Genomic DNA, 25,492 nt, shown 5'->3' on the forward strand with positions numbered 1-25,492 from the left:
GTCAACAGTTTTACCTATGACTGATGCAGTGCCAACATAGTGAAAAATGCAGAGAATATCTTAACAGATTTGACATCTTGGATATCTCGAAAGAGTTTCAGAGAATTGCACTCTGGGGAGTGAAACATTTTTCAGTGTTATGTTTATATATATTACATTGACTTTTTAAAAAGCGTTTTCAGAAAGTAACTGTTTGAATTAGAAACTGGAATAAACATATTGAGGCTGTTTAGGTTTCGGTGAGGGCTCTTAATTCTGGGTAGATGTAGATCTGTTCACAAGTTGTAGTCATCTACACCAGTACCATCTAACCGAATTTTCTGCTGTGATAGGAATGTTCTGTAAATCTCCACTGTCAAATACTGTAACCACTAGCCACATGTGACTGTGGAGCACTTGACACATGGGTTAGTGTGACTGAGGGAACCTGCATTTTTTAAAATGCAGAAAACCTTTTTTATTGCCACAACTCAGTAGGCTTTACTTTCTTAATTAAAAAAAATTTTTTTTTGGCTGTGCATCATGCGTGATCTTAGTTCCCTGACCAGGGATTGAATTTACGCCCCCTGCAATAGAAGTTTGGAGTCCTAATCACTGAACTGCCAGGGAATTCCCTTTGAGGCCTTATTTTTAAGAATAATTGCAAAGAGGGAGGAGATGATGTATACATATAGCTGATTTATGTTGTACAGCAGAAACTAAAACACAGCATTCTAAAGCAATTATACTCCAGTTAAAAAAGAACAGTTTTAGATTCACAGAGAAATTGAGAATACAGTACAAGAGAGCTCCCACAGTATACCACACTCAGTTTTTGTATTGTTAACGTCTTACATTACTGTCGTGCATTTGTTATAACTAAGTAGCCAGTATTGCTTATTCACTAAGTTTATTTTGATTTCCTTAGTTTTCCCTAGTCTGTTTTTCTGTTTCGGGACCCTGTCCAGGATATCACATTACATTTAGTCACGTATCCAATCCATAGGTTCCCCTTGGCTGTGTTAGTTTCTCATACGTCCCTGTTGTTAACAATCTTGACAATTTTGAGGAGTACTGGTTAAGTATTTCGTAGAATGTTTCTTCCAGTTAGACATTGTAATTTGTCTAATGATCTTCTCCTGGTTATGGGTCATGGGTTTTTGGGAGGAAGACCACAGCAGTAAAGTGCCATTTTCATCCCATCATATCGAGAGCATATACTGTCAACATGATTTATTACTGTTAATACTGACTTTGATACTTGGTTGACTGTTATACTTTGTCAGGTTTGACTACTGTAAAATTACTCTCCTCTTGGAGGAACTAGATTTTAAATTTTAATTGATTTAGCCACATGTGGTTAATGAGTATTATATAAGATGGCACAGTTCTGAACAGTGTTTCTCAGTTTTAAATATTATCCAAAACTTTATTTAACATCTATTTTAATAGATGTAAAGAAAGGCAGTTTAACACAAAAGAAATATAAAATGTTAGTCTTGTAATGCATTGCTTTCTGAGGAGGCAGTCTACTTTTAGTAAGCTTATTGTTTTTCAAAATTAACTTTTTGAGGTTTAATTTATATGCAATAAAATGCCTTCGTTTTAAGTATACTCACGCTGAGTGTACATCTTGATAAGTTTTGAGAAGTGTATTCTGTAACCATAACGACAATCAAGATATGTAACATTTTCATCACCCCCAGAACTTTCCTCCTGCTTTCTTGCAGTCCTTTCCCTTCTCCCACCACTGGTTTATTTTCTGTGACTATAGGTAATTTTGCCTCTTCTGCCAGTTTTATGTAAATGGAATTATCGCATATGTGTTCTTTTTGATTCTGACTTCTGCTTAGTGTAATATTTGTGATACGTCCCATGTTGTTGCATGTGTCAGTAATTAGGTTTTTTTTTGTTTAACTGATGAGACTATTCCAAGGTATGTTTATTATAGTATTTGTTTATCCATTTATCTTGCTTTGGAGCTGTTAGGAATAAAGCTGACCTTAGTTTCATGGCAGTGGGTAGTGATTCAGACCTTGTTGGATTGCAGTGTTCATTTCATGCTGTATATTAAAATTTAAGTTCTTGAAGCCAATAGCATCTATAGTATTTTTGAAGACATGTCATAAAAAAGGATAATTAACATAGAATTAAATAATATTTTTGTGAAGTTTCATACAATAATGTGTGATAGAGAGATGTAGACAGTTTTGACTTATAATGATTTCCTAGGGAGTTGGGGAAGGAGTCCTTTGTTCTTTAGGATAAATGTTTAGTAGTAAAGCCTAATTTTGCTTCATGAATTTTTGTCATTAGTAGATGTATTAACATCATATTTTAATAATTATTTTTTAAAGTTTGCATGTTTAAAAATGAAGAGAGTTGGTATTGTCATATAGGTGGGTGCAGAAGGAAAATATGTTTTTTGCTCTAATAGGTGAATTTTTCCTTTTATTTTTGTACCTTAAAGTTATTTTTTAAAAGGAGTTAATGTTGAAAAGAAATAAACTTTCTTTGACATTTATGTTGAGACTAAAAGTGTTTCAGACAGGCAAGGCAGACACTTTGTGGGAGTTAAAATGTACTTTGCTGTGAAAATAATTGAAGAATATTGCTGCAAATCATGAAAACAGAAAAACAATTATTAATCCTACCTCATGAGCATGTCTTTATTTATTCTCTTTTTTAAGACAATTGGCCCTTTGTATCCATAGGTTCCATGTTCTTGGATGTGGAGGGCAGAGTGTAGAGGATTTGTGCGTCCCTGAGTTTTGGTGTCAGATAGGGTCTTGGGACCAGTCCCCCTCGGTACTGAGGGATGACTGTGTGTATAGTTAGACTCTGTGTGCAAACGTTATTGTACCTGTATTATGTTGAGGGAGTGTGCTGCTTTTTATGAGATTGTTTTCAGTCTTTTATAAGTGATGTGATAAGTGTGGTTCCTCTTTCATGTTTGAACCTTTTCATTTTTTTAACTTAGCTTTTTTCTAAAGTTTGAAAAAATGAATTATTTTAGCCTACTGCCTGAGTCTTGCTTCATTTGAATGTGGACTTGTTTACAGTCTTAAAAGTTGATATGTCTATAGATTATGTTATCAAGATAGTGGTATAAGATCTTTTTAATTACAGAAATTTAAGTAGGGACTGAATTTAGTATTATCAGAAGATTTGCCTTTAAAATAGTTTTGCTTCATGTCCATTAAAATAGTTTTACTTGTACTGTTTTCCCCCCTTAGCTAAACTGTTTATGGTTTATTGTAACCTTTTTAAAATTGAGGTATAAAATATAATAAATATATGCACAAATCTGAAGTTTATAGTTGGAAAATTTTTTACATAATGTATGAGTTCTGTAGTCAGCAGCTAAATCAAGATAGTGAGCATTTCTAGCACCCCAAAAGGTTTCCTCTTCTCCTTTCCATAAGTAGTCCCTGCTTCCATGGTGAACAGAGTTCAGACATCTGTCAGAATTGATGATTTCACCTGTTGAACATCATAAAAAGAATGTTACAGTTTATATTCTTTTTTGCTGGAGACAGTGACTGATATTCATGCAATATGTTGCAAGTATCAATTAATTTCTTCTTTCTTGGTCAGTATTTTGTTGTGTAAATATATACAATTAAAAAATAACTTTTTTGAAATAATTTCAAACAGAAGTACAGAAAAGTGCAAAAAATTACTTAAACTTTCCATATGCCCTTCACCCAGTTTGGTCACCATTTTTAACATTTCCTGATAATAAAACTAAAATTCTTGTAGAGATGGGAATACCAAACTACCTTACCTGCCTGCTGAGAAACCTGTATGCAGGTCAAGAAGAAACAGTTAGAACCGGGCATGTAACAAAACTGGGAAGGGAGTACGTCAAGGCTGTGTATTGTCACTCTGCTTATTTAACTTACATGCAGAGTGTATCATGAGAAATGCTGGGCTGAATGAATCACACGCTGGATCAGCAACCTCAGATGTGCAGATGATACCACCCTAATGGTAGAAAGCAAACAGGAACTAAAGAAAGAGCCTTCTGATGAAAGTGAAAGAGGAGAGTGAAAAAGCTGGCTTAAAACTCAGCATTCAAAAAAATGAAGCTCATGACATCAAGCAGTGACAGACTTTATTTTCTTGGGCTCCAGAATCACTGCAGACCTTTACAACAGCCATGAAATTAAAAAAAAGCTTGCTCCTTGGAAGAAAAGCTGTGACAAACCTAGATAGCATATTAAAAAGCAAACATCACTTTGCCGACAAAATTCCGTCTAGTCAAGCTATAGTTATTCCATATGTACGGATGTGAGAGTTGGACTGTAAAGAAGTCTGAGCACCAAAGAATTGATGCTTTTGAATTGTGATGCTGGAGAAGACTCTTGAGAGTCCCTTGGACAGCAAGGAGATCAAACCAGTCAACCCTGAAGGAAATCAACTCTGAATATTCATTGAAAGGACTGATGCTGAAGTTGAAGCTCCAATACTTTGGCTACCTGATGCGAAGAGCTGATTCATTGGAAAAGACCCTGATGCTGGGAAAGATTCAAAGCAGGAGGAGAAGGGGATGACAGGGGAAGAGATGGTTGGGTGGCATCACCAACTCGAAGGACATGAGTTTGAGCAAGCTCCAAGAGATGGTGAAGGACAGGGAAGCTTGGCATGCTGCACTCCATGGGGTCACAAGGAGTCGTACATAGGGACTGAACAGCATATTTGCTTTATCTCTAATTTTCTTTTTTTTTCTCCATATATGCAGATATGTATATATAATTTTAATTTTTTTGTAGTTTTCTTCTGTTCCATTTGAGAGTCTGTTACAGACCTCATGCTCCTTTTCCTCCAGACATTTCAGTGTTGTTTTCTAAGAATGAGAACATTCCTCTACATAATCACAGTAAAAAATTCAAAATCTCAGAAAAGTAACATTGGTATAATACTGTTGTCTAATCTGTATCTCCTATTCAGATTGTTCTAATTATCTCTTTAATGTGTCTTACAGCTTTTTTTTCTTCGCTGGTTCAGGATGGAATTATACACTCAGTTTTTATGTCTCTTTAGTCTCCCTTAATCTGGGATGGTTCTTCAGCCTTTGTCTTTTGTGACATTGGTACTTCTGGTGACTTCGGTAGATTGATTTTGTGTTGTCAATTTGGACTTACCTGATTTTTTTTCAAAATTAGTTTTAGTTGATGCATTTTTGTCAGGAATATAACGTTAGTGATACTGTGTCCTTGTTAGTGTATCTCATCAGGAGGCGCATGGTGCCAGTTTGTCTCATTATTAGTGATGTTACCAAAGTCAGTAACAGCCGGATGGCAGGGATGCATAGGGCAAGGCGTGTGGGAAAGGGTGGATCAGAGTGCTTTGCGCCATCCTTTCCACATCTTCAGCAACCTTGAAGCTCCCATATATTTGCTTATTCATTCACCTGTTGATGGACATTTGTGTTGGTAAACATGATAGCCACATGTCAGGTATGAATAAAGCTACTGTGCATATCTGATACTCATCTCTAGGTAGAAATTTTCCTTGAGTGTATGCCTAGCAGTGGATTGTGGCGTCGTCAGATAGGTGTATTATTTAGATGTGATAGATAACTGATAAACTGTCTTTTGAAGTGGTTGAACTAATTTGCAGAAGTGGAGTTACTAATCTTGTGTTAATCCAGGTCTGGCTAAGATATGAATAGCTGGTTGCTGGAATGGGCACACAACTAATTATTTCGTACATTTAAAGCGTGCTAGGGGAGTAGTTCTTTTTTCTGCTTTTGGGAAAGTGAAGGTGGGGAAGGTGGAGGCAGATTGAGGTTCTTGGTGTTTATTCTGTGTTAGTCTTTTGACAGACTCTGCACAGTACTGGCTGGACTTCATCCCAGGTTTGCCATAGTTTTTTCTGAGCAGTTTTTACAGTGATACGGGAGATATGCAGTAGCAGATAATTTTTTAAAGAAAGACTCGGGGGTTTCAAAGGAGCATGTGTTTTGATATGTTAGTAGCATAGTTAGTTAGTTCAGTTGCTCAGTCATGTCCGACTCTTTGCAACCCCATGAATCGCAGCATACCAGGCCTCCCTGTCCATCACCATCTCCCCGAGTTCACTCAGACTCACGTCCATCGAGTCAGTGATGCCATCCAGCCCTCTCATCCTGGGTCGTCCCCTTCTCCTCCTGCCCCCCAATCCCTCCCAGCATCAGAGTCTTTTCCAATGAGTCAACCCTTCGCATGAGGTAGCTAAAGTACTGGAGCTTCAGCTTTAGCATCATTCCTTCTAATCAATATATCAAGACTTCTCTTGGGAAGCAGTATTGGAGAACACTTTCAGAGTAGAACCTGAGCCGTTGTGCCAGGTTTTGATTCTGCTTTGGCTTCTGATTTGTCTTTGTCCAGACAGAACTTAGTATGTAGAACTGTAGCTTCCTCATGTTGATAGTGGTCGTGTGTGCCTAGAAGTCATCTGGCTCCTCGGCACTGTGCCAGGTTGTGAGAAAATGGTAAACTTAAGAGCTGAGAGGCCAGGGTCTCTCTTTGCTTTGTTGCAGACCCAACAATATAAAAGAGCTGTGTTGATTTCTTCTCTTTTCACCATTGGGCATATATTTGCACTCACACAGAGTGATAGATGAGGTCCCAAAGAGGAGTTGAGGAAGTTCAGGAAAGCTAGAAAAATATATAGAAAAAAAGAAAAATAATTTCATACTAGTAATCAGTGCTAGTGAGGGCTGATTTAGAGTCTTCAAGAAGTTGACAAAAAGGCTAGATTAAATGCATTGTCAGGCGTAGGATGTAGTATATCAAAGACTGTCAACTTTCTGGTATTAAGTGCAGAAGAAATATATTACTTGAATTCACTTACTAGGAATTTTGAATAATGGGCAAGGTCTGAAATAGCGGTTATGTAGAAATAGCCTCTCGGCTGTTTTTAAGTCAGCTCTGTTTGAAATTCAGGGGTAGCCCTTTCTCTGAGGTCCTTATCCCTAGAATTGGAGTAGTGAAAGGAGAGGAGGGGCCAGAGGGAGGGAGGGAGGCCCTATTAGTTCTCCGTGTGTTAAACTGCTCACAGGATGTTTTTCAGTGTTATTAGGGTTACTGAGGCCCATCTTGCCCTGATAATTTGACATTATGCCTTCCCTTTATCCCTCTGAGGTTCTCTCCCTGCTGTCTTCCTGCCCAGTGGTAGGTGTATCAGCAGGCAGCATCAGGATCTTCATCCTCTTCCATTCACATGCCAGTTCTGTTTCTTTAGTCAGAGGACCATTAAGTCCAAAATGCTTCTGTTGTCTGTAGTTATTAATACCTTACACAGACATTTTCTGGTTTAGGTGGTAGATTATAATCACTTTAGTGATTGTTCCTCCTCTGTGGAAAATCTCTTTTCCTCTGATGTTCATGCTGTCTGACAGTACAACTGTCTCTTTCCCCTTAATTATCATCAGATCTGGACCCTAAGGCATCATCCTTCGTTTACTTCTTTCTTCTCGCTGCCATTATCGTGAGGTTACTTCAGAGTCCCTGGGATGACCCATCCAGTCTAGCCAGGCTCCTGATTCCATGGCTTATGTCCCACCTCTTATTCTTCTAGTGCTTTCATTTTTATTTCTACTGTACCTGCTGGTTGACATTACCAGCATCTCAGATTTGTAAACTCTTGTTTTTCCTTTCTTCCTCCTTGTGCCTCGTCACACTTTTGCCAGTACCCTCCCGTTGCCTTCTTATTCGTCCATTTATTGTGGTGACAAAATCCTAACCCAGATTCAGTCCTGTCGTCAACTCTCTCTCAGGCTAGGCTGGAGAAGGAAGCCCACAACCATGCAGGTGGGTGCCATCTCCATCTTGACTGGGCCCTCAGAACTTCTGTGGGTAACTGCAGTGTGGTGTCCTGGATTAGGTGCTGGAACAGAACAAGGACATTGTTGGAAAAACTGGTTAAGTCTGAGTGTAGTGACTAGTGTTGTACCAATGTTGGTGTCTCAGTCGTGACAGGGATACTGTGGTAACGTAAGTTGTTTATGTTAGGGGAAGCTAATGGAATTATCTGTAATATCTTTGTAATATTTTATAAATTCATGTGTACTAGCTGTGTACTAAGTCGTTTCAGGTGTGTCCGCCTCTGTGTGACCCTGTGAACTGTATAGCCTGCTAGGCTCTTCTGTCCATGGAATTCTCCAGGCAGTAATACTAGAGTGGGTTGTTGTTTCCTTCTCCAGGGATAAATTAGTAATTATTCCTAAATTTTATTTTATAAAAAACAATACTATTGTAGATCACAGCAGCTACTATTTCTGCATTCTTCTCAAACCTTACCCTGTCACCTACTGGCATTTGCCTACTTATCTGAGAAAATTGAGGCCATCAAATGTGAATTTCCACAACTTGCTATTCCCCCACAAAAAGCTTGCAGATATCTTCAGTCACTTGAACATATTTTGCTCTTGTCACAAGTGATAGGCATAGCTTTTTATCCCCCCCCATTTGTTCTTTGAAGCCCTGTCTAGCCTGCCTTCTCACAGCTGCACTTCCATCATATTTTTGCGAAATTGTTTCTTCACTTTTTGATTGTACTAGTACTTTTCCTTTAGGATGTTTTCCTCTAAAGTGAAAGTGTAAATTTTCTCTCTACTCTGGTTCGTTTCTCTTTGCTTTTTCACAGCTAAGATTCTAGAAAAGGTGGACTGCATCTGTAGTCTTCCCTTCCTTGCCTCCCAGCCTCTGAAACCTCACTCTGTCCTCACCATGCTTCTTTAATTGCACTCTTCAAGTCACCAGTGACTTCATTATGGAAGCCAGTGAAGACTTTCCAGTCTTTCTATTTTTTGACTTCAATATTTGAAACTTCTGAATTCTTCCATTAATATATATGTATTTTTTTGGGGGGGCAGTGTTATCTTTATTTTAAACACAAATTAGTAACTTACTAGGAAAAGAATTACTCATAATTTGTAGATACCCATTAAGAATGAATTTTAAGATTTATTGATTGTAGTTATATCCTCTGTATCCTGTAATCTACCTGTCTTGAACACTTAATATATTGACATTTTTTTCAAATCGGTGAGTATAGTTATTGTCACTTCTCTCTCTCCTCTCCTGGTATGTAGATCCATGCTATCTATTGGATTACTGATACCTCTCCTTTCTCTTAACTCTTGCTGGTTTATATCCTCCTGGCATCCTGAATGATCTTTCTAAAGTGTGAATTTCATCGTGGACACTTTCTGGCCCAAATCTTTTCATAGCCTTCCATTGCTCTTGAGACATAAAATACAGACTTCTGTGATAACGGCCATGCTTTTTCAAACTGCACTTTAATTTTTAGCCTTATTGAGCTACTGGATGGATAATCAGATAATCTCCCTGAAGAACCTCTTTGTTTTTCCTTTCTGCTTTAGATACAGTGGGTGTGGAAGAAGCTAGAGTCAGCGACCTTGACTTCAGGTGAAAGGTTAGGGCTCAGGATGCCCAGCTGCATGGTCTCTTCTCCTTCCTGTGTCCTAGTGGGTGGGGTTTGGTGAGACTTTGTCTTTTCCCTTCTAGACCTCTTCTTTGAAATAGTTTTATGGAATATTTGGATACAAGTCTGTAGATTTGCTTCCTAATCTCTGTCTCATTATGACTCCACACTGGAGTTCAAGATGTACGTGTATATTAAGTTATTTAGGATGGCTCCTCACATTCGTTTTGTCTAAAATGGTGTGTCCTTCCTCCCGATTTCTTTTCTGTTTTTTCTTTCCTTTCAAGATTTTCTATACAGTTTCCAAAAGCACCCCACCCCCAGTATTGCATGCTGTAGATTCCATTCCATTTTTGCATCCTTTGTTCAGATTTTCCTGCTTCTCCTTTGGGGAATATTTTATGGAGTGTTTATTTGAATGGATCCTTGGTTTTGTATAAGCCAGTGTAAAGGAAGGAAGATGTGAGGGTGGGCCTTCTAGGGTAAGAGGGTGGCATGAGCATGAACCACAGAAGAAGGAGAATGCAATAGAGAGTTGAAAGTTAGCATTTGGCTTTGAGTTTGGAGGTGAAACAGTGGAAAGTTGGGTTGAGAAGGTATAGATTGTCAGATTGATGGAAACCTGAAAATACGAGAAGTTTTGACCATACACAGAGGGTTTAGAAAGATGGATCTTGTTGGATGTAATCAGAGGCAGAGTCAGGAGAGCAGATCAGACATTTTATTGTAGTAATCCAGACCTGGGTTAAAAAAAGTTCAGCTATAATGTAAGAATGCAGGTGGAATCTTGAAGAGAAATGGACCAAATTTCAGGCAAAATGATAACATATGAGGGACAGAGAAGAGGAGGGGGTTTCAGATGATTCTAGGCTTTTGAGCCTGATAGACTAGTAAACTGAAAACAGTGGTGTGTTAGTCACTCAGTTGTAACCAGCTCTTTGCAGCCCCATGGACTGTAGTCTACCAGGGTCCTCTGTCCATGGTGTTCTCCAGGCAAGAATACTGCTGTGGGTTGTCATGCCCTCGTCCAGGGGGTCTTCCTCACCCAGGGATCAAACCTGTGTTTTGGTCTCCTGCATTGGCAGGTGGGTTCTTTACCACTTGTGCCACCTGGAAAGCCCCAAAACAGTGATACCTTGATCAGTTGTTGATTAGATAGATAATCTGTAATTCACAGCAGGGGTGGAATTTGTGGGAGAATTTTCATTGCTCTTGCTGTAATAACACCCTCACTTCTTGTATGTGCCATGTCAAGGGGAAAATGAAAATGTTAGTTGCTCAGTTGTGTCCAACTCTTTGTGACTCCATGGACTGTAGCCCACCAGGCTCCTCTGTCCTGTTCTTCAGGGAAGAATACTCGCATGGGTAGCCATTTCCTTCTCCAGGGATCTTCCTGACCCAGGGGTCGAACCCGGGCCTCCCACATTGTAGGCAGATTCTTTACTGTCTGAGCCCCTGTTTTAAATTCCCCATGATTTAGTTGGCAGAGTTCTACCTGAAGTACTAGTGGAGAGCACCATTGTAAATAAGATTCAAGATAATATCTAAACGGAATTTATAGTTAAAGGATCTGTGGATACACTGAGGGAAGTTAGGAGAGAAACTTGGGGAACGGTGACTAAATTGGAAGGGCGTAAAGATGGGGGAAATGTATCTGTAAAGGGCTGGTCGTGGAGGACAAGGAAGAAAATAGTTTCAAGAATAAGACTATCTAAAGAGGCAGAAGAGCATGGTGGGGGCACAGCCTACAGAGTCTGGTTCAGATCCCAGTTTGCTGTAAAAATCAACTGTTTCTAATGATCACAAGTCTGGGTGGGGTTTGAGTTGACAACATGTAGCTTAGTGGGATATAAATGGTGGCAAAGCTTATACTCATTTTGATACTTTACTGCATACTTAGAAATAGCAATTGAGAAATAAGTCCCACTTTCCATTCCAAATAATTTATAATTCAGAGATACTGTGTCAGACAATCCAGTACATAGAAATAAATCTATTAGAACTGGGCTCATTTAATTTGATTTGGAAGGAGCAGTCTGGGGTGGGGAATTCAGAATTAGAAGCTATAGTACCTTAAATTAGATTTCTTCAACAGTCATAATTTTTAGATTTCCTGCTTTAATTCATAAAGGAGAATGAGCAGAACACCATTCTGAGTAATGTAGGTCTCTTTAGTTGATAATTAAATTGCTTGGATTACTGTCTTAGGTTCATAAGAGTTCTCCAGAAGACTAGCATAGGGCATAATCTTACAGAAACCCACATTATAAATGGTAGTGAGGCTCCCAGCTCAAGGCATTAAAGAAACTTCTGAGCTTTCAGTGTTTCTGCTGTATGGTATTTTGACTCTTCCTGAAAGTTTGTAGGTGGAATGAATGACAGAGGACAGGAAAAGGATTTCCTTGGTTGATGTTCTTCAGGTGTTTCGTGAATCCAGGGCTTCTGTAACTTAAGACTGCTGTCTCTACAGCACAGCCTCTAGGGGCTCCATTTGCATCATTTGTGGTAATGACACTCCTGGAGTTTGTATTTCCAGGACCTGTGTAGCCTTGTAGTAATTTAAAGGGTAAAAGCACATTAAATCTCTTAAGAATGATTTTAGTATTTTTACAGATAGCACAAATAATTCTGTTTTTTATTAAGATTCACTTGCTTTATAAATTCAGTCTGGTTCAAGTCTTGACTTGCTTTATTAATTCAGAGCTGTTTTCCAATGGTCAAAGTCCCATAGGGGTTTGAATATAAAACAGTTGACTAGATGGGGCTTAAAATGGTGATAAAAAACACTCCTTCAGGATGTTCCATATTACAACAAAATCTTACAGTTGTAGTCTCTACAGGACAATTTAACGCCAAGTAGGTCCAGGATTCCCTGGAGAAGAAAATGGCAACCCACTCCAGAATTCTTGCCTGGGAAATCCTGTGGATAGGAGCCTGGTGGACTGCCATTCATGGGGTCACGAAGACTTGGACACGATTTAGTGACTAAACCACCCACCACTTGTTGCTCAGTTGCTCAGTCGTGTCTGATTCTGCGACCCAATGGACTGTTGCACACCAGGCTTCCCTGTCCTTCACCATCTCCTGGAGTTTACTCAAAGTCATGACCATGGAGTCGGTAATGCCATCCAACCATCTCTTCCTCTCTGTTCCCTTCTCCTGCCACCTTCAGTCTTTCCCAACATCATGGTCTTTTTGAATGACTCAGTTTTTCACATCAGGTGGCCAGAGTATTAGAGTTTTGGCTTCAGCATCAGTCCTTCCAAAGAGATTTAGGATTGATTTCCTTTAGGAATGACTGGTTTGATCTACTTGCAGTCCAAGGGACTCTCAAGAGTCCTCTCCAGCACCGCAGTTTGAAAGCATCAGTTCTTCGATGCTCATGCTTCTTTATGGTTTGGCTGTCACATCCATACATGACTACTGGTAAAACCATAGCTTTGACTAGATGGACTTTTTTTGGCAGAGTAATGTCTCTGCTTTTTAATATGCCATCTCGGTTTGTCATAGCTTTCCTTGCAAGGAGCAAGTGTCTTAATTTCATGGTCGCAGTCATTGTCTGCAGTGATTTTGAAGCCCAAGAAAATAAAATCTTTGACGGCTTCTACTTTTTCTGCTTCTGTTAGCTATGAAGTGATATGATCGGATGAAGTGATATGATCGGATGCTGTGATCTTCATTTCTTGAATGTTGGATTTTAAGCCAGCTTATTCACTCTCCTCTTTCAGTTTCATCAAGGGGATCTTCAGTTCCTCTTTGCTTTCTGCCATTAGAGTGGTAACATCTGAGGTTGTTGATATTTCTCCCAGCAGTTGTGATTCCAGCTTGTGATTCATCCAGTCCAGCGTTCTGCGTGATGTACTCTGCATATAAGTTAAATAAGCAGGGTGACAGTATATAATACACCATCTTGCCGTACTGCTTTCTCAATTTGGAACCAAACTGTTGTTCCATGTCCAGTTCTAACTGTTGCTTCATGCCCTTCATACAGGTTTCTCAGGAGGCAGGTAAAGTGGTCTGGTATTTCTGTCTCTTTAAGGATTTTCCACAGTTTGTTGTGATCCACACAGTCAAAGGCTTTTGTGTAGTCAGTGAAGCAAAAGTAGATGTTTTTCTGGAATTCCCTTGCTTTCTATGTGATCCACTGGTTGTTGGCAATTTCTTCTCTGGTTGCTCTGCCTTTTGTAAGGAGGACACTTGTCTTAATTCACAGTGGGTACCTTACCTGAGGTCTGGTCATGATCACTCCCTTGACAAGTGATTTCAGTAGGGATATACCATAATTTAATTGAGTCTAGTATGCATCACTTGTGAGATTCTTCATTTGTGTATTACTAAGAAGGAAATAATACTGCAGAGTAAACTGATGGCATAGTTCTTTAATTCTTAGAATTTTTATTTTACGGTTTTTAAAAAATTCTTTTAAATTTATTTAGCAAATAAGTCTAACAGATTTTCATCAGGCAGTATATACTTTTTGCACACGTTAAAAGAAGTATAGAAGTAAAATAGAAGTTAATAGAAGTAAAATCAATTGTTAAGGTATTCTTCAGCTTCTAATTAGATATTCTCCAGCTTCTGCACATTTCATGACTTTTCTAAATCATGCAGAACTTAGAATTGTAGAAGTCTCCTTCCTCCTCACTCTCCCCACCTTTGTAGTGTCAGGTCATTAAGGGTATTGGTGATGAAATATTTCTTAAGAGAATGCTCCATTATTCTTTTGTCTTTTTGAAATGCAGTGATTCGGTGCTTGTGTAGTTCTTAAAAGCATTCTAAGCTGTTTAAATTTTTTTCCCCTTTAAATATTAATACTTCAGGGCTGCTGCATGTGGCCTTGTGGATTGTGCAGTGTCAATCTCACTAACAAACCACAAGCTTATCTTTTTTATGTGTTTTTTTTTCCTTTCTCAAGTTCCGTAAAACAGTTGCAGTCATTCCTCCAGTGATGGAGAGTTACTTTACTACTATCCCATAGCTTTATTTGCTTTCTTTTTTGATACACAACATGTTTCAATTTAGAATTATAGCATAATCTTTTTGAAGGCATTGTAAGCAGCCCTTAAAATCAGCTACTAGGAACAACACAATTAAGAAGATGACAGTAATGAGCAGCTCTGACCAGGCTTTATCCTTGTGCACACAATGACAACTGTGATACAACTTCCATTGTGGGCCAGTAGCAGTTGTAGCATGGCACTCATTAAGGTGCATTCCAGTTTCAGAGAGTTTAAAGTTAAAAGCCATATGCCTTATGTTGTTTTGGAATCATCAGTTGCTTGTGAGGTGGTGAGGGCGGTAAGTTGATCTCATTTGAGTCTGATGTGCATGCTTATCTGGCCAGGGAAAGGTAATCAGGGTTAAGTAAGAATAAGGAACTCTGCCTGAAACCCACGTGGTTGACATTTGTTGTTGTTCATTTGCTAAGTCTTGTCCAACTCTTTGTAACCTCATGGACTGCAGTATGCCAGGCTTCCCTGTCCGTTGCTATCTCCGGGAGTTTGCTCAAATTCATGTCCATTGAGTCCATGATGCCATCCAACCATCAGAAATACCTTCCAGGAAGAGGGCAGATAAAGAGTTGACTATGGATGTTAGCACATTTCTGCTTTGCCCTTTCTGTGTTTTGATTGGTATGTAGTTTATTGGTTTTAGATGTTTTAAAGAACAGTCAGGGTGATGTGATAAATCTTATAGATATTTATCATGTGTTTACAATATTTATAGTATTTTCTATTTTCTAAACTCATATTATTTTTTTCAGCTTTATTGAGATGTGAAATGACATAACATTGTTTTGGTTTAAGGTGTTCATGTGTTGACTTGATTAATTTTTCAGTGTATATTGCAAAATGATTATCACCATAGCATACATCTCCTTCTCATCACATAATTACCTTTTCTTTTTTTGTGTGTGTGTGAGAATATTTAAGGTCTACTCTTAGCAGCTTTCATATGCATAATGCAGTATTATTAGCTGTAATAGCCATGCTGTACCCTGGATCCCCAGAACTTGTTAATCTTAAAGCTGTAGTTTTTACCTTTGACCAGTTTCTTACCATGTCGCCCACCCTTCAGTCCCTGGTAACCACCACTTTACTGTGAGTTTGGCTTGTTAAAGATTCCACATATAAGTAATATACAGTATTTGTCCTTCCCTGTCTGACATTTCACTTTAAGTTCTGATATCTTAAAATTGCTCTTGAAAGATGACTCGTGAAATTGATTAGTGGATTATTTTCACTTAATGGTCCAAGAGAATTTTTTAAAGAATCACTAGAGTGTAAAGTGCTAAGGAGACAGTGGGGAGAGTTGTGGCAGAAGCTGTGAGATAGATAAGGAGAGGTCTTTAAGAATCTTTGATGTACTTCATGGTGATGGGTGAGCCATTGCAAGCAAGTAATACAAGTGATTAATAAAATGTAAATCTGTTACCCCTCATTCCTTCCCCACTGCCTAAAGGCTGAAAAAAGGAAATCCTTCATTTGGTCTCCAGTGCCCTGCATGGTCTGCTTCCACCTGTCTCACCAGCATCTCTTGTACCCTGCCTCCTTTTCCTGTGTAAGCATAAAAAGATGGTGGATTGGAATTAAGGGTGGATTTATTCATTTTACTTTGCCAGCTGTATTATAAATAGGCATGTAAAAAACCTCATTCTGGTGACTGGTTGAGAGGAGCATAAGCAAAACATGCTCCCTAGCTGTACTTTCTGCGCTGGAATTCTGATTCAGTCTTGACCAACTGTATGGAGATGTTTTCTCTTGAACAGGTTTCTCTGCATATAAAAATCTGTTGTAAACATACGGAAAAGAATGGCAGCGGAAACACAGACACTGAACTTTGGGCCTGAATGGTGAGTTTTCAAAACCTCATCCTGTTCAGAGTTGCATGACTAGTTCAGTAGTAAGGTATTTGTGCAGGTGTTGGGGGCTTATAAAGTGTGCATGTTTAGAGACTTTGCTTTATGTGCCTAGTTGAAAACAATATAACCAGTCAGGAATAATTTATATTTGGTTAGTGACTGCATTTGTCCTTTATTAAGAAGTCTTCCTGTTCTGGTTGTATAATGATAATGAATTTAAAAGTCCTCATAGTCCCACCACCCTAGCAAATTATTTACTTTGTGTTTGAACCCTTAGGTAGGTTGGAGTATAATTTTATATAATTGTAACATTTTATATTTATATGTTTTCTGCTACAGTGTTTTGTGAGTGCTGTTCATACTGATTTGGAAAAAATAGTTTTTTATTGAATTATTGTTTTGAGTTTTATTTTATTGATGGGCTACATAGGTGATCCAGAATTATACTGGCTATAGCCCATCTAGAATCAGGTTAGCATTTGCTGTAATACCAATTAATCAACCTTTGAGTCTCTTACAGATATGTTTGGACCCTGAATATGGAATTCTCATGGGATTTTGAGATCCATCACATTGTAGTGTGACTCTTTCCCCCTCTTCTTCCTTTCCCCCAAAGTTGGTGATTGAAGATCCTCGTCAGTGGCGTGAATAATGATAGTTGCTTTTCCCATTCAGACCTTGAATCAGAGGCAGTATATAAAGTAGATGATCGGAATAGTGTCGTAAATGTCCTTGATTGTTTCAGTGGTGGTGCTTTGATAAATGCTCCAGACTTCCTATAGTAACTCCCTATTTGAAGACTCTTATTAACTTAAATTATTATATGCATTTCTTTTTATATGTAATTCTTTAATTTTCTTGGTCCTTGTAGCTAGCATTTGGAGACTGAGGAGAAATCATTCGAAGTTTTAAGAACCGATGCAAGTTATATGCTTTGAGAGTTTATTTTGGAATTGTTGACCTAAATCGCCTGTTCTAGTTCTTATTTTATATTTAAAAAATAACTTTATTACCAAATCAATGTATACTTCTAAAAAAATTAGCAATTACAAGTGATCCACAACTAGATATAATTACCGTAATTTCACTATCTGTGGTAACTGCTGTAATAGGTTGGTATATCATTCTAGGTAGCTTTATGTATGCTCATTTGTGTAAATGTACGTTTATTTTCATAAAAATGGGATCATACTGTACATTCAGTTTTGTAACCTGTCAAAAAAAAAAAACATAAAAAGTATCTTTTTTATCAATAAATATTTTCTGTTACCTTAAATGGTTGCACTTTATGGATGTACCATCTTTTATTTAATTAGTCTTCTAGATGTAGCAAATACAGGCTGTTCTCAGTTTTTCGTTATTATAAAAATTTTTTTGATGAATATTCTTGTAGCTAAAACCTTATTCACGTCTTACCAGGTGGCTTTAAATTGTACAGCTCAGTGTGTAAACCATTTTGTGTGCAGTTTTTTGCCTTCATTTGTAACTGCTGCTCTTTTGCACTTACACACTCACATGTCTTTTCTATGTGAAAACATGGTTAAAATCATCAGCTAATTTAAGGAAGTTTTTTTTTTTTCCCCTCTAAGTCTCTCTCTGTTAAGAGTTAAGAGAGAGAGAGATAGTACCAGTAGTTTATCTAAAACGAAAGGAAAAGAACCACTCCTGCTGATGCTCTCTGTAGAGTCATTACACATTAAACATGATGCTAAATGGGTTGAAAACTATGCCCATGGGACTGTAGAAGTTTTGTTGAAACACAGCCACACTCATTTGTTTCCATATTATCTGGCTGCTTTTCCACTGTCCATGGCATTCTCCAGGCAAGAATACTGGATCCCCTTCTCCAGGGGATCTTCCCCACCCAGGGATTGAACCGGAGTCTCGTGCATTGTGGGCAGATTAGATTCCTTACCATTTGAGCCACCAGGGAAACTCCATATATATACATAATATATCTCATGTATTAAGTTACTTAAGTTACTCAGGTAACCCTGATCTAGACTGCTGCAGTATGACTAGAGACTGTTGCTGTGTTTTTTCTGCACGTACCATTTCATTCATTGTGAAACTTGAGGTAAGGAACTGTGTCCAGAATAACTTGAGAATCATAGTTTAGGAGGATTACACTGAATCAGTGTGTAACTCTGAAACATACAGAAACATTTACTGATACTGTATTCTTTTTACTAACATTTTTATCATGATGTAAAACACTATATTTGGTAAGAGTTGTATGAAATGAAGAGATTGATTTGACAGTAGGGAAGATGAGAGAGCAAAGAAAATTGTGGTAGGGACAGACCATGTATAACCGTAAGCATGGACTTTTTAAGATAGTAGAAAAGATTGAATAGAATCTTTAGGTCTTAGCTGGTAGAATCTGGTAGAATCATTAGGTCTTAGCTTATCTTTATATTTAGCATAAAGAAATGTATTCCATAATTACCAAAGCAGTTTTAAAAAGAGTGTGATATACTTAATGGAGGAGTAAATCATTTTAATATGTAAAACAAGAGTCATTTTAACTTCAAATGTTACCATCTTAGAGGTTTTCTGACCATCTATAACAACCCCCCCATTCCCTACCTCCTTTCCCTGTTTAATTTTTTCTTCACAGTCTATATAAAAACATAACATGCCAAATATTTTACTGATTTTCTTTATTATTTATATGCCATCCTTCGGCCCCCACTAGACTGTGCGCTCCTTTGAGGGCAAGTACTTTGGTCTTGATTTTTGTACACTTTGTTCATTGCTGTAACGTCAGTGCCTGGCACATAGTAGATACTCAATAAATGTTTATTAAATGCATGAGTGAAGTGTTGGAAAGTAAAGTCGTTTTTAATATTTTGCTATTGTCAATATGTATACACATCCTTTAATAGTTCTGTTTGTGTTACTGTTGATTTCCTTTGGAATAATATCTTGGAAGTGGAATTTTAAAATCTGAAGTTTAATTTTTAAGGCTTTGGATGATATATGGACAGACTGACCACAAGAAGGATTGTATGAATTTAATTTCCATCTGTTGCCTGTTTGTTTACTCTCGACAAAAGACAAAGTACTACCTTAAAGAAAAAAAACTTTTTATTTCTAAATCTGGTAGGTTTCTTCTTTTTAAAGAATTTTTTGTTAGTCCTAGTAATACGATAATTCACACTCAACTCCAGAAAACCTTGGAGGAAGCAATAGTTTTATTGCTATAAAAAAGCAATATTTTTCCTTGAAAGGAAAAATAGAAGATGTCAATTACCCTTAATCCTGCCACCCAAAGAACTGTTGTTAATATTTTGGTTTCTACCCTCCTATTCTTTCTTTGCAAATGATTGTGTACTCAAGACATTTTAAAGGAGGAAAACAAATTCACTATAACCTGCTTTATTTTGGTATTTTATTTTTTTTATTTTGAGCATCCAAAATCTGTTCAGATAAATTGGATAATAAAGGCATTTATCATAAGGGAAAGAAACGATTGCAGACAGTTAGCTGGCTTTATGGAGAAGGAGCCAAGGAACTGGTTTGGGGTTTCTTCTGTCTCATCTCCATGGCCTTAAGGAAACGTACCCAGGTCTTCCTTTGCAAAGAATGAGGTACTTTTGTTTTTCCCAAAGCACTTTGTTTAGACCTGTGTTAAAGTGGTTATGACCTCGTACTGTGTCTGTTTATATCTGTTTAGTTTACTCAGAAAAGAGCTAGTTCCATTAAGAAAAGCACTGTATTTCTCAGTTTAGTTAAGTCCATTGTTTAGCTAGTGTGGGCACTTCATAAATGTTGAATGATTCAGGTCTTATGGTGGGGGGACATAGGGCAAGAGAATTCAAAGCTGAGATTTTTAGATTACTGTTCATGATCTTTGTGGAGTTGTGAGGGAAATGAGAGACTTTCTGGAGGATGGAATTTATTAATAGTCCCAGTTTTCAAAAAGAGTAAAAAGATAACTGCCATCTGAAGGAATTTGTTGTTATCCTAGGGTGCATTTTAAAAGAGAACATTAAGAGTTGTTTAGAAAACATTTTATCAAGGGCCTCATGGTTTACATCTTGGGTTAGGTAAGGAGATAAGGAGGCAGCAAGGATAAGGAACATGAGAAAGTAAAGGCGCTCAGTTGTGTCTGACTCTGCGACCGCGTGGACTGTAGCCTGCCAGACTGCTTTGTCCATGGATTTCTCTGGGCTAGAATACTGAAGTGGGTAGCCATTTCTTTCTCGAGGGGACCGTCCCAATCCAGGGATCAAACCCAGGTCTCCTGCATTGCAAGCGGATTCTTTACCATCTGAGCCACCAGGAAAGCCAAAGGATATGGTATCTACTTTTGAATTATTTATTTAGTGGGGAAGCTGACACTAAGTAATTTCGCTGTCAGTGTTATAAGGGGGAAGATCCCCAGAGGATGTAATGGCAACCCACTCCAGTATTCTTGCCTGGAGAGTCCCATGGACAGAGGAGTCTGGCCGGCTATGGTCTGTAGGGTTGCAGAGTCTAACAGGACTGAAGCGGCTTAGCATGCACACACGCACGTTGTAAAAGGAGTATAACGCTCATACGGGATGTTCAGCTGCCTGTTTGATGCCTGCAGGCTTCTCATCCTTTATAGTTTGTATCCTTTATAGTTTTCCAAAACTGAGCTCATGAATTTTGCCCTTTTAAATTTCATCTTCTGTTTCATCTTAACATCACAGTGTGCCCATTAGCTCAAACCAGACATCCAGGAGTCACGTTGGAGTTATCCAGGTCATTTTCTTTTACTTCTATATCCGTGTGTCTAGTCCATCACAATGCTGTGTCAATTCTACCTCCAAAATACTTCTTGAACCTATTCGTTTCTCTCTCTCTTCATTACCTCCAGCCTAGTGTAAGCCACCATCATCTCTGATATAAACTAAAGGACAGGTCTTCTAATGTTTCCTGTCTCCTTTTCTTCTGTGTTGTCCCCCGTGCAGCCAGAGTAATCTTAAAATGTAAATCGGATCAAATTGTCTCCAAAATCCTTCACTAGTTTTCCATTTGTATGACTGTTTATTAGCTTTTCCTTCCATTAGCCAATTAGTCCTGTGAACATTCGTGGGTACTTGTGTGTAGCCAAATACCCAGGATCTAGATCTCTCTCCTTTCCCTCCTACGGCCCTCTTTCCAACCCCCTGCTGCTGCTGCTAAGTCACTTCAGTCGTGTCCGACTCTGTGCGACCACATAGACGGCAGCCCACCAGGCTCCCCCGTCCCTGGGATTCTCCAGGCAAGAACACTGGAGTGGATTGCCATTGCCTTCTCCAATGCATGAAAGTGAGAAGTGAAAGTGAAGTCCCTCAGTCGTGGCCCTACTCTTCGCAACCCCATGGACTGCAGCCTACTAGGCTCCTCCGTCCATGGGATTTTCCAGGCAAGAGTACTGGAGTGGGGTGCCATCGCCTTCTCTGTTCCAACCCCCTACCCTCCTCCTGCTTCTCATCTTTTCCTTTCTTCCTTTCCACTTAACCTCTCTACTTCCAGGCAGTTCCCATGGTGTCCCAGGTGAAAACAATTAGAAAAAATACTCGCGACAACAGAAAGCCTGTGTGAAGACAAGTGGACGGGAAACTATAGGTTTAAGTGGGAAATTCCAAGACCTTTTGCCTTGGCTATGTTGTGAAGTGTGGGCGAGAAGAGCTTGCAGGCAGCCTTTCTATGTTAAGTTTTTGATTTTACCTGATCATTGCGTGCCAATGAACTGTCAATCGGGAGCATTTTATTCAAATTTGCTTTTGAAAGAAATAACTGGTAGTAACGTGGAGGATGAACTTTGACTGGTTAGATCATTTAGGATGCTGTTGTAGCAGTTGAGGTAATGAATGTGAACAATAGAAGGTTACTTGGCCAGAGGATGGTTTGAGAGATTTAGGATTTAAAACTGATTGTTTAGTTGCTAAGTCCTGTCTGACTCTCTCGTGGCTCCATCGCCTGTAGCCAGCCAGGCTCCTCTGTCCATGGGATTTCCCAGGCAAGAATACTGGAGTAGGTTGCCATTTCCTTCTCCAGGGGATCTTCCTGACCCAGGGATTAAACCCATGTCTCCTACATTAGCAGGTGGTTTCTTTACCACTGAGCCACCAGGGAAGCCCTTAAAACCTGGTAGGATGTGATAATTGGGTATGGGGGATGATTCCCAGACTGTTAACCATTTGCTCAGTAGATGGTGGTATCCTTACCTGCCTTTGGGAATACCAGTGATGAAGGAGGTTTTGAGGGAGGTTTGGGGTCTGTTAGACCTGAGGGGCTGTGAGTGGTTGAATAAGAAAGCCTTACTCTGTCGGGGAGAGTTCACACCTGGAACTGAGTCGTGAGCTTACACAGAAGTGCTTTTTGATTTGTACATCTTCACACATCTACGTGGACATTCTAAATTACTTTCGTAAGCTGAAGTTTGGATTTGAACAACAGTTAACAAGTGAGGATTGTGGGTGTTGGGGAGGGGTGGTTTTGGAAGGCTGCTACCTGTCAGTGACTACTAGTACTCCTGGGATTAGCACTGGACCTCCTGTGTTAAACAGATCTCCATATGGCCAGGAAGATGATGATCAGGAGAGGGAAATTGCATTCGGGCCTAGTGTGGAGGTGGTTGAACTTTTCCAGAGCAGTGGAGTAGTGGGGAAAAGCCACGTTGTGCTGGGTTTTGAAGTGGTTGGGAAGTGAGGTGATGAAGATGACCAGTGCTGCATCGCCAGAGAGAGATGCTGCATTAGAGGACTTTTAAACAAATCACTATTAGATATATTGAGAGATGAGTAGAACGCTGATAGGGAAGGGTGGAGTTTCTAGAAGAGAGGGCTACATGGAGCATGATTCTAGAGGAGGTAAAGGTCACTGGTGGGTTTTTAGGGAAGGATGTTATCTAGATATGTTTCAGCTTTTGCAGATAGCTGTGGGTGAAGGAGGACTTGGGACAGGATTTGTTGATTACCAAGTGGAGCACAGCCATTCTCCTGGTTCAGGCTACCGTCTTCTCTAGGTTGCATTATGCTTAGCTTGCCTTTACAGTAGCTGGAGGACTCTCTTTAAGTATGCATTCCTGGTCATGTTACTCTTTAGGTCTGGTAACTGTAAGAAGTGTTCTGTTCCTAGGCATGGAAAGCCCCTGGGGGTTGTTCAGTCACTTAGTCATGTCCGGCTCTTTGCAACCCCATGGACTTCAGAACACCAGGTTTCCCTGTCCTCACTATTTCCTGGAGTTATCAAATTCATGTCCATTGAGTCAGTGATGCCATCCAACTATCTCATTATCTGGGGATTGTTGGGTGGATTTGAAACCTTGTGAGGAGCAGATGAAGAAATTAGGGGTGTTGGATGAGTGAGCTGGAAAGCTTCTAGTGAGATAATAATTGCAGATGCTGGAATGATTTTTCCATTAGAAAATGGAAGAGCGCTTAGATGTGCCCTCTAGTGGTAGTCACTCTTAGGGAACATATTAAGATATTTTAAACTGATTTTAATTATATAGATGTATATTTAAAAATTAATTTTTGGCAGACTGAACCATGACTATTTTAAAACGAGATCTCACTGTTGGAAAGATTTTGATCTTTTTAGTCATAAAAAGCTTTGTTTCTGACTCTTGGTTCTGCTGGCTGTGATTGTGGATAAATGGCTTAACTCCTTGGCTTTGTTTTCCCCATCTGTCATATTGTGGGTGGTTGTGAAACTTAAATGAGTATATATAACCGTCCCACCTTCAGTTCTCAGTGGATATTAATGCCACGTTTTCAGGGAAGAGCCCAAATGTTGATGAATGTGATGTGAACCACTGTGCTGGCAGGTCCTTCAGCAGTGGTTGGTTGGGTCCTCCTTTGTGGGCATGTTGTTTTCTTACTGACTTGTTTAGCCTGTCTTACAGGGAAAGACTAGAGATCTCTTCAAGAAAATTAGAGATACCAAGGGAACATTTCATGCAAAGATGGGCTTGATAAAGGACAGAAATGGCATGGACCTAACAGAAGCAGGAGACATTAAGAAGAGGTGGCAAGAATACACAGAGGAACTGTACAAAAAAGATCTTAACGACCCAGATAATCACGATGGTGTGATCACTCACCTAGAGCCAGACATCCTGGAATGTGAATTCAAGTGGGCTTTAGAAAGCATCACTACGAATAAAGCTAGTGGAGGTGATGGAATTCCAGTTGAGCTGTTTCAAGTCCTGAAAGATGATGCTGTGAAAGTGCTGCACTCAATATGCCAACAAATTTGGACAACTCAGCAGTGGCCACAGGACTGGAAAAGGTCAGTTTTCATTCCAATCCCAAAGAAAGGCAGTGCCAAAGAATGCTCAAACTACCGCACAATTGCACTCATCTCACATGCTAGTGAAGTAATGCTTAAAATTCTCCAAGCCAGACTTGAGCAATACGTGAACCGTGAACTCCCTGATGTTCAAGCTGGTTTTAGAAAAGGCAGAGGAACCAGAAATCAAATTGCCAACATCCGGTGGATCATCGAAACAGCAAGAGAGTTCCAGAAAAACATCTATTTCTGCTTTATTGACTATGCCAAAGCCTTTGACTGTGTGGATCACAATAAACTGTGGAAAATTCTGAAAGAGATGGGAATACCATTACCACCTGACCTGCCTCTTGAGAAACCTATATGCAGGTCAGGAAGCAACAGTTAGAACTGAACATGGAACAACAGACTGGTTCCAAATAGGAAAAGGAGTACGTCAAGGCTGTATATTGTCACCCTGCTTATTTAACTTCTATGCAGAATACACCATGATAAACGCTGGGCTGAAAGAAGCACAAGCTGGAATCAAGATTGCCAGGAGAAATATCAATCACCTCAGATATGCAGATGACACCACCCTTATGGCAGAAAGTGAAGAGGAACTAAAAAGCCTCTTGTTGAAAGTAAAAGAGGAGTGAAAAAGTTGGCTTAAAGCTCAACATTCAGAAAACGAAGATCATGGCATCAGGTCCCATCACTTCCTGGCAAAGAGATGGGGAAACAGTGGAAACAGTGTCAGACTTTATATTTTTGGGCTCCAAAATCACTGCAGATGGTGATTGCAGCTATGAAATTAAAAGACGCTTTACTCCTTGGAAGGAAAGTTATGACCAACCTAGATGGCATATTCAAAAGCAGAGACATTATTTTGCCAACAAAGGTCCGTCTAGTCAAGGCTATGGTTTTTCTAGTGTTCATGTATGGATGTGAGAGTTGGACTGTGAAGAAAGCTGAGCACCGAAG

At 39.2% G+C, this 25,492-nt stretch overlaps 1 protein-coding gene across 3 annotated transcripts in view; it reads left to right on the forward strand.

Moving 5' to 3' along the window:
- Window positions 1–16,218: 16,218 nt before the first annotated feature.
- GIGYF2 (GRB10 interacting GYF protein 2) overlaps window positions 16,219–25,492 on the forward strand; it is a 105,700-nt gene continuing 96,426 nt past the window's right edge. For all 3 annotated transcript variants that reach the window (XM_068965942.1, XM_068965943.1, XM_068965944.1), the window contains exon 1: window positions 16,219–16,267. In XM_068965942.1, coding sequence (XP_068822043.1) covers window positions 16,227–16,267 — 41 coding nt within the window. In that variant the 5' untranslated portion in view covers window positions 16,219–16,226. The remainder of the gene's footprint in view (window positions 16,268–25,492) is intronic.

Source organism: Capricornis sumatraensis, chromosome 2 (assembly GCF_032405125.1).
Source record: "Capricornis sumatraensis isolate serow.1 chromosome 2, serow.2, whole genome shotgun sequence".
In the NCBI taxonomy this organism is placed as follows: Eukaryota; Metazoa; Chordata; class Mammalia; order Artiodactyla; family Bovidae; genus Capricornis; species Capricornis sumatraensis.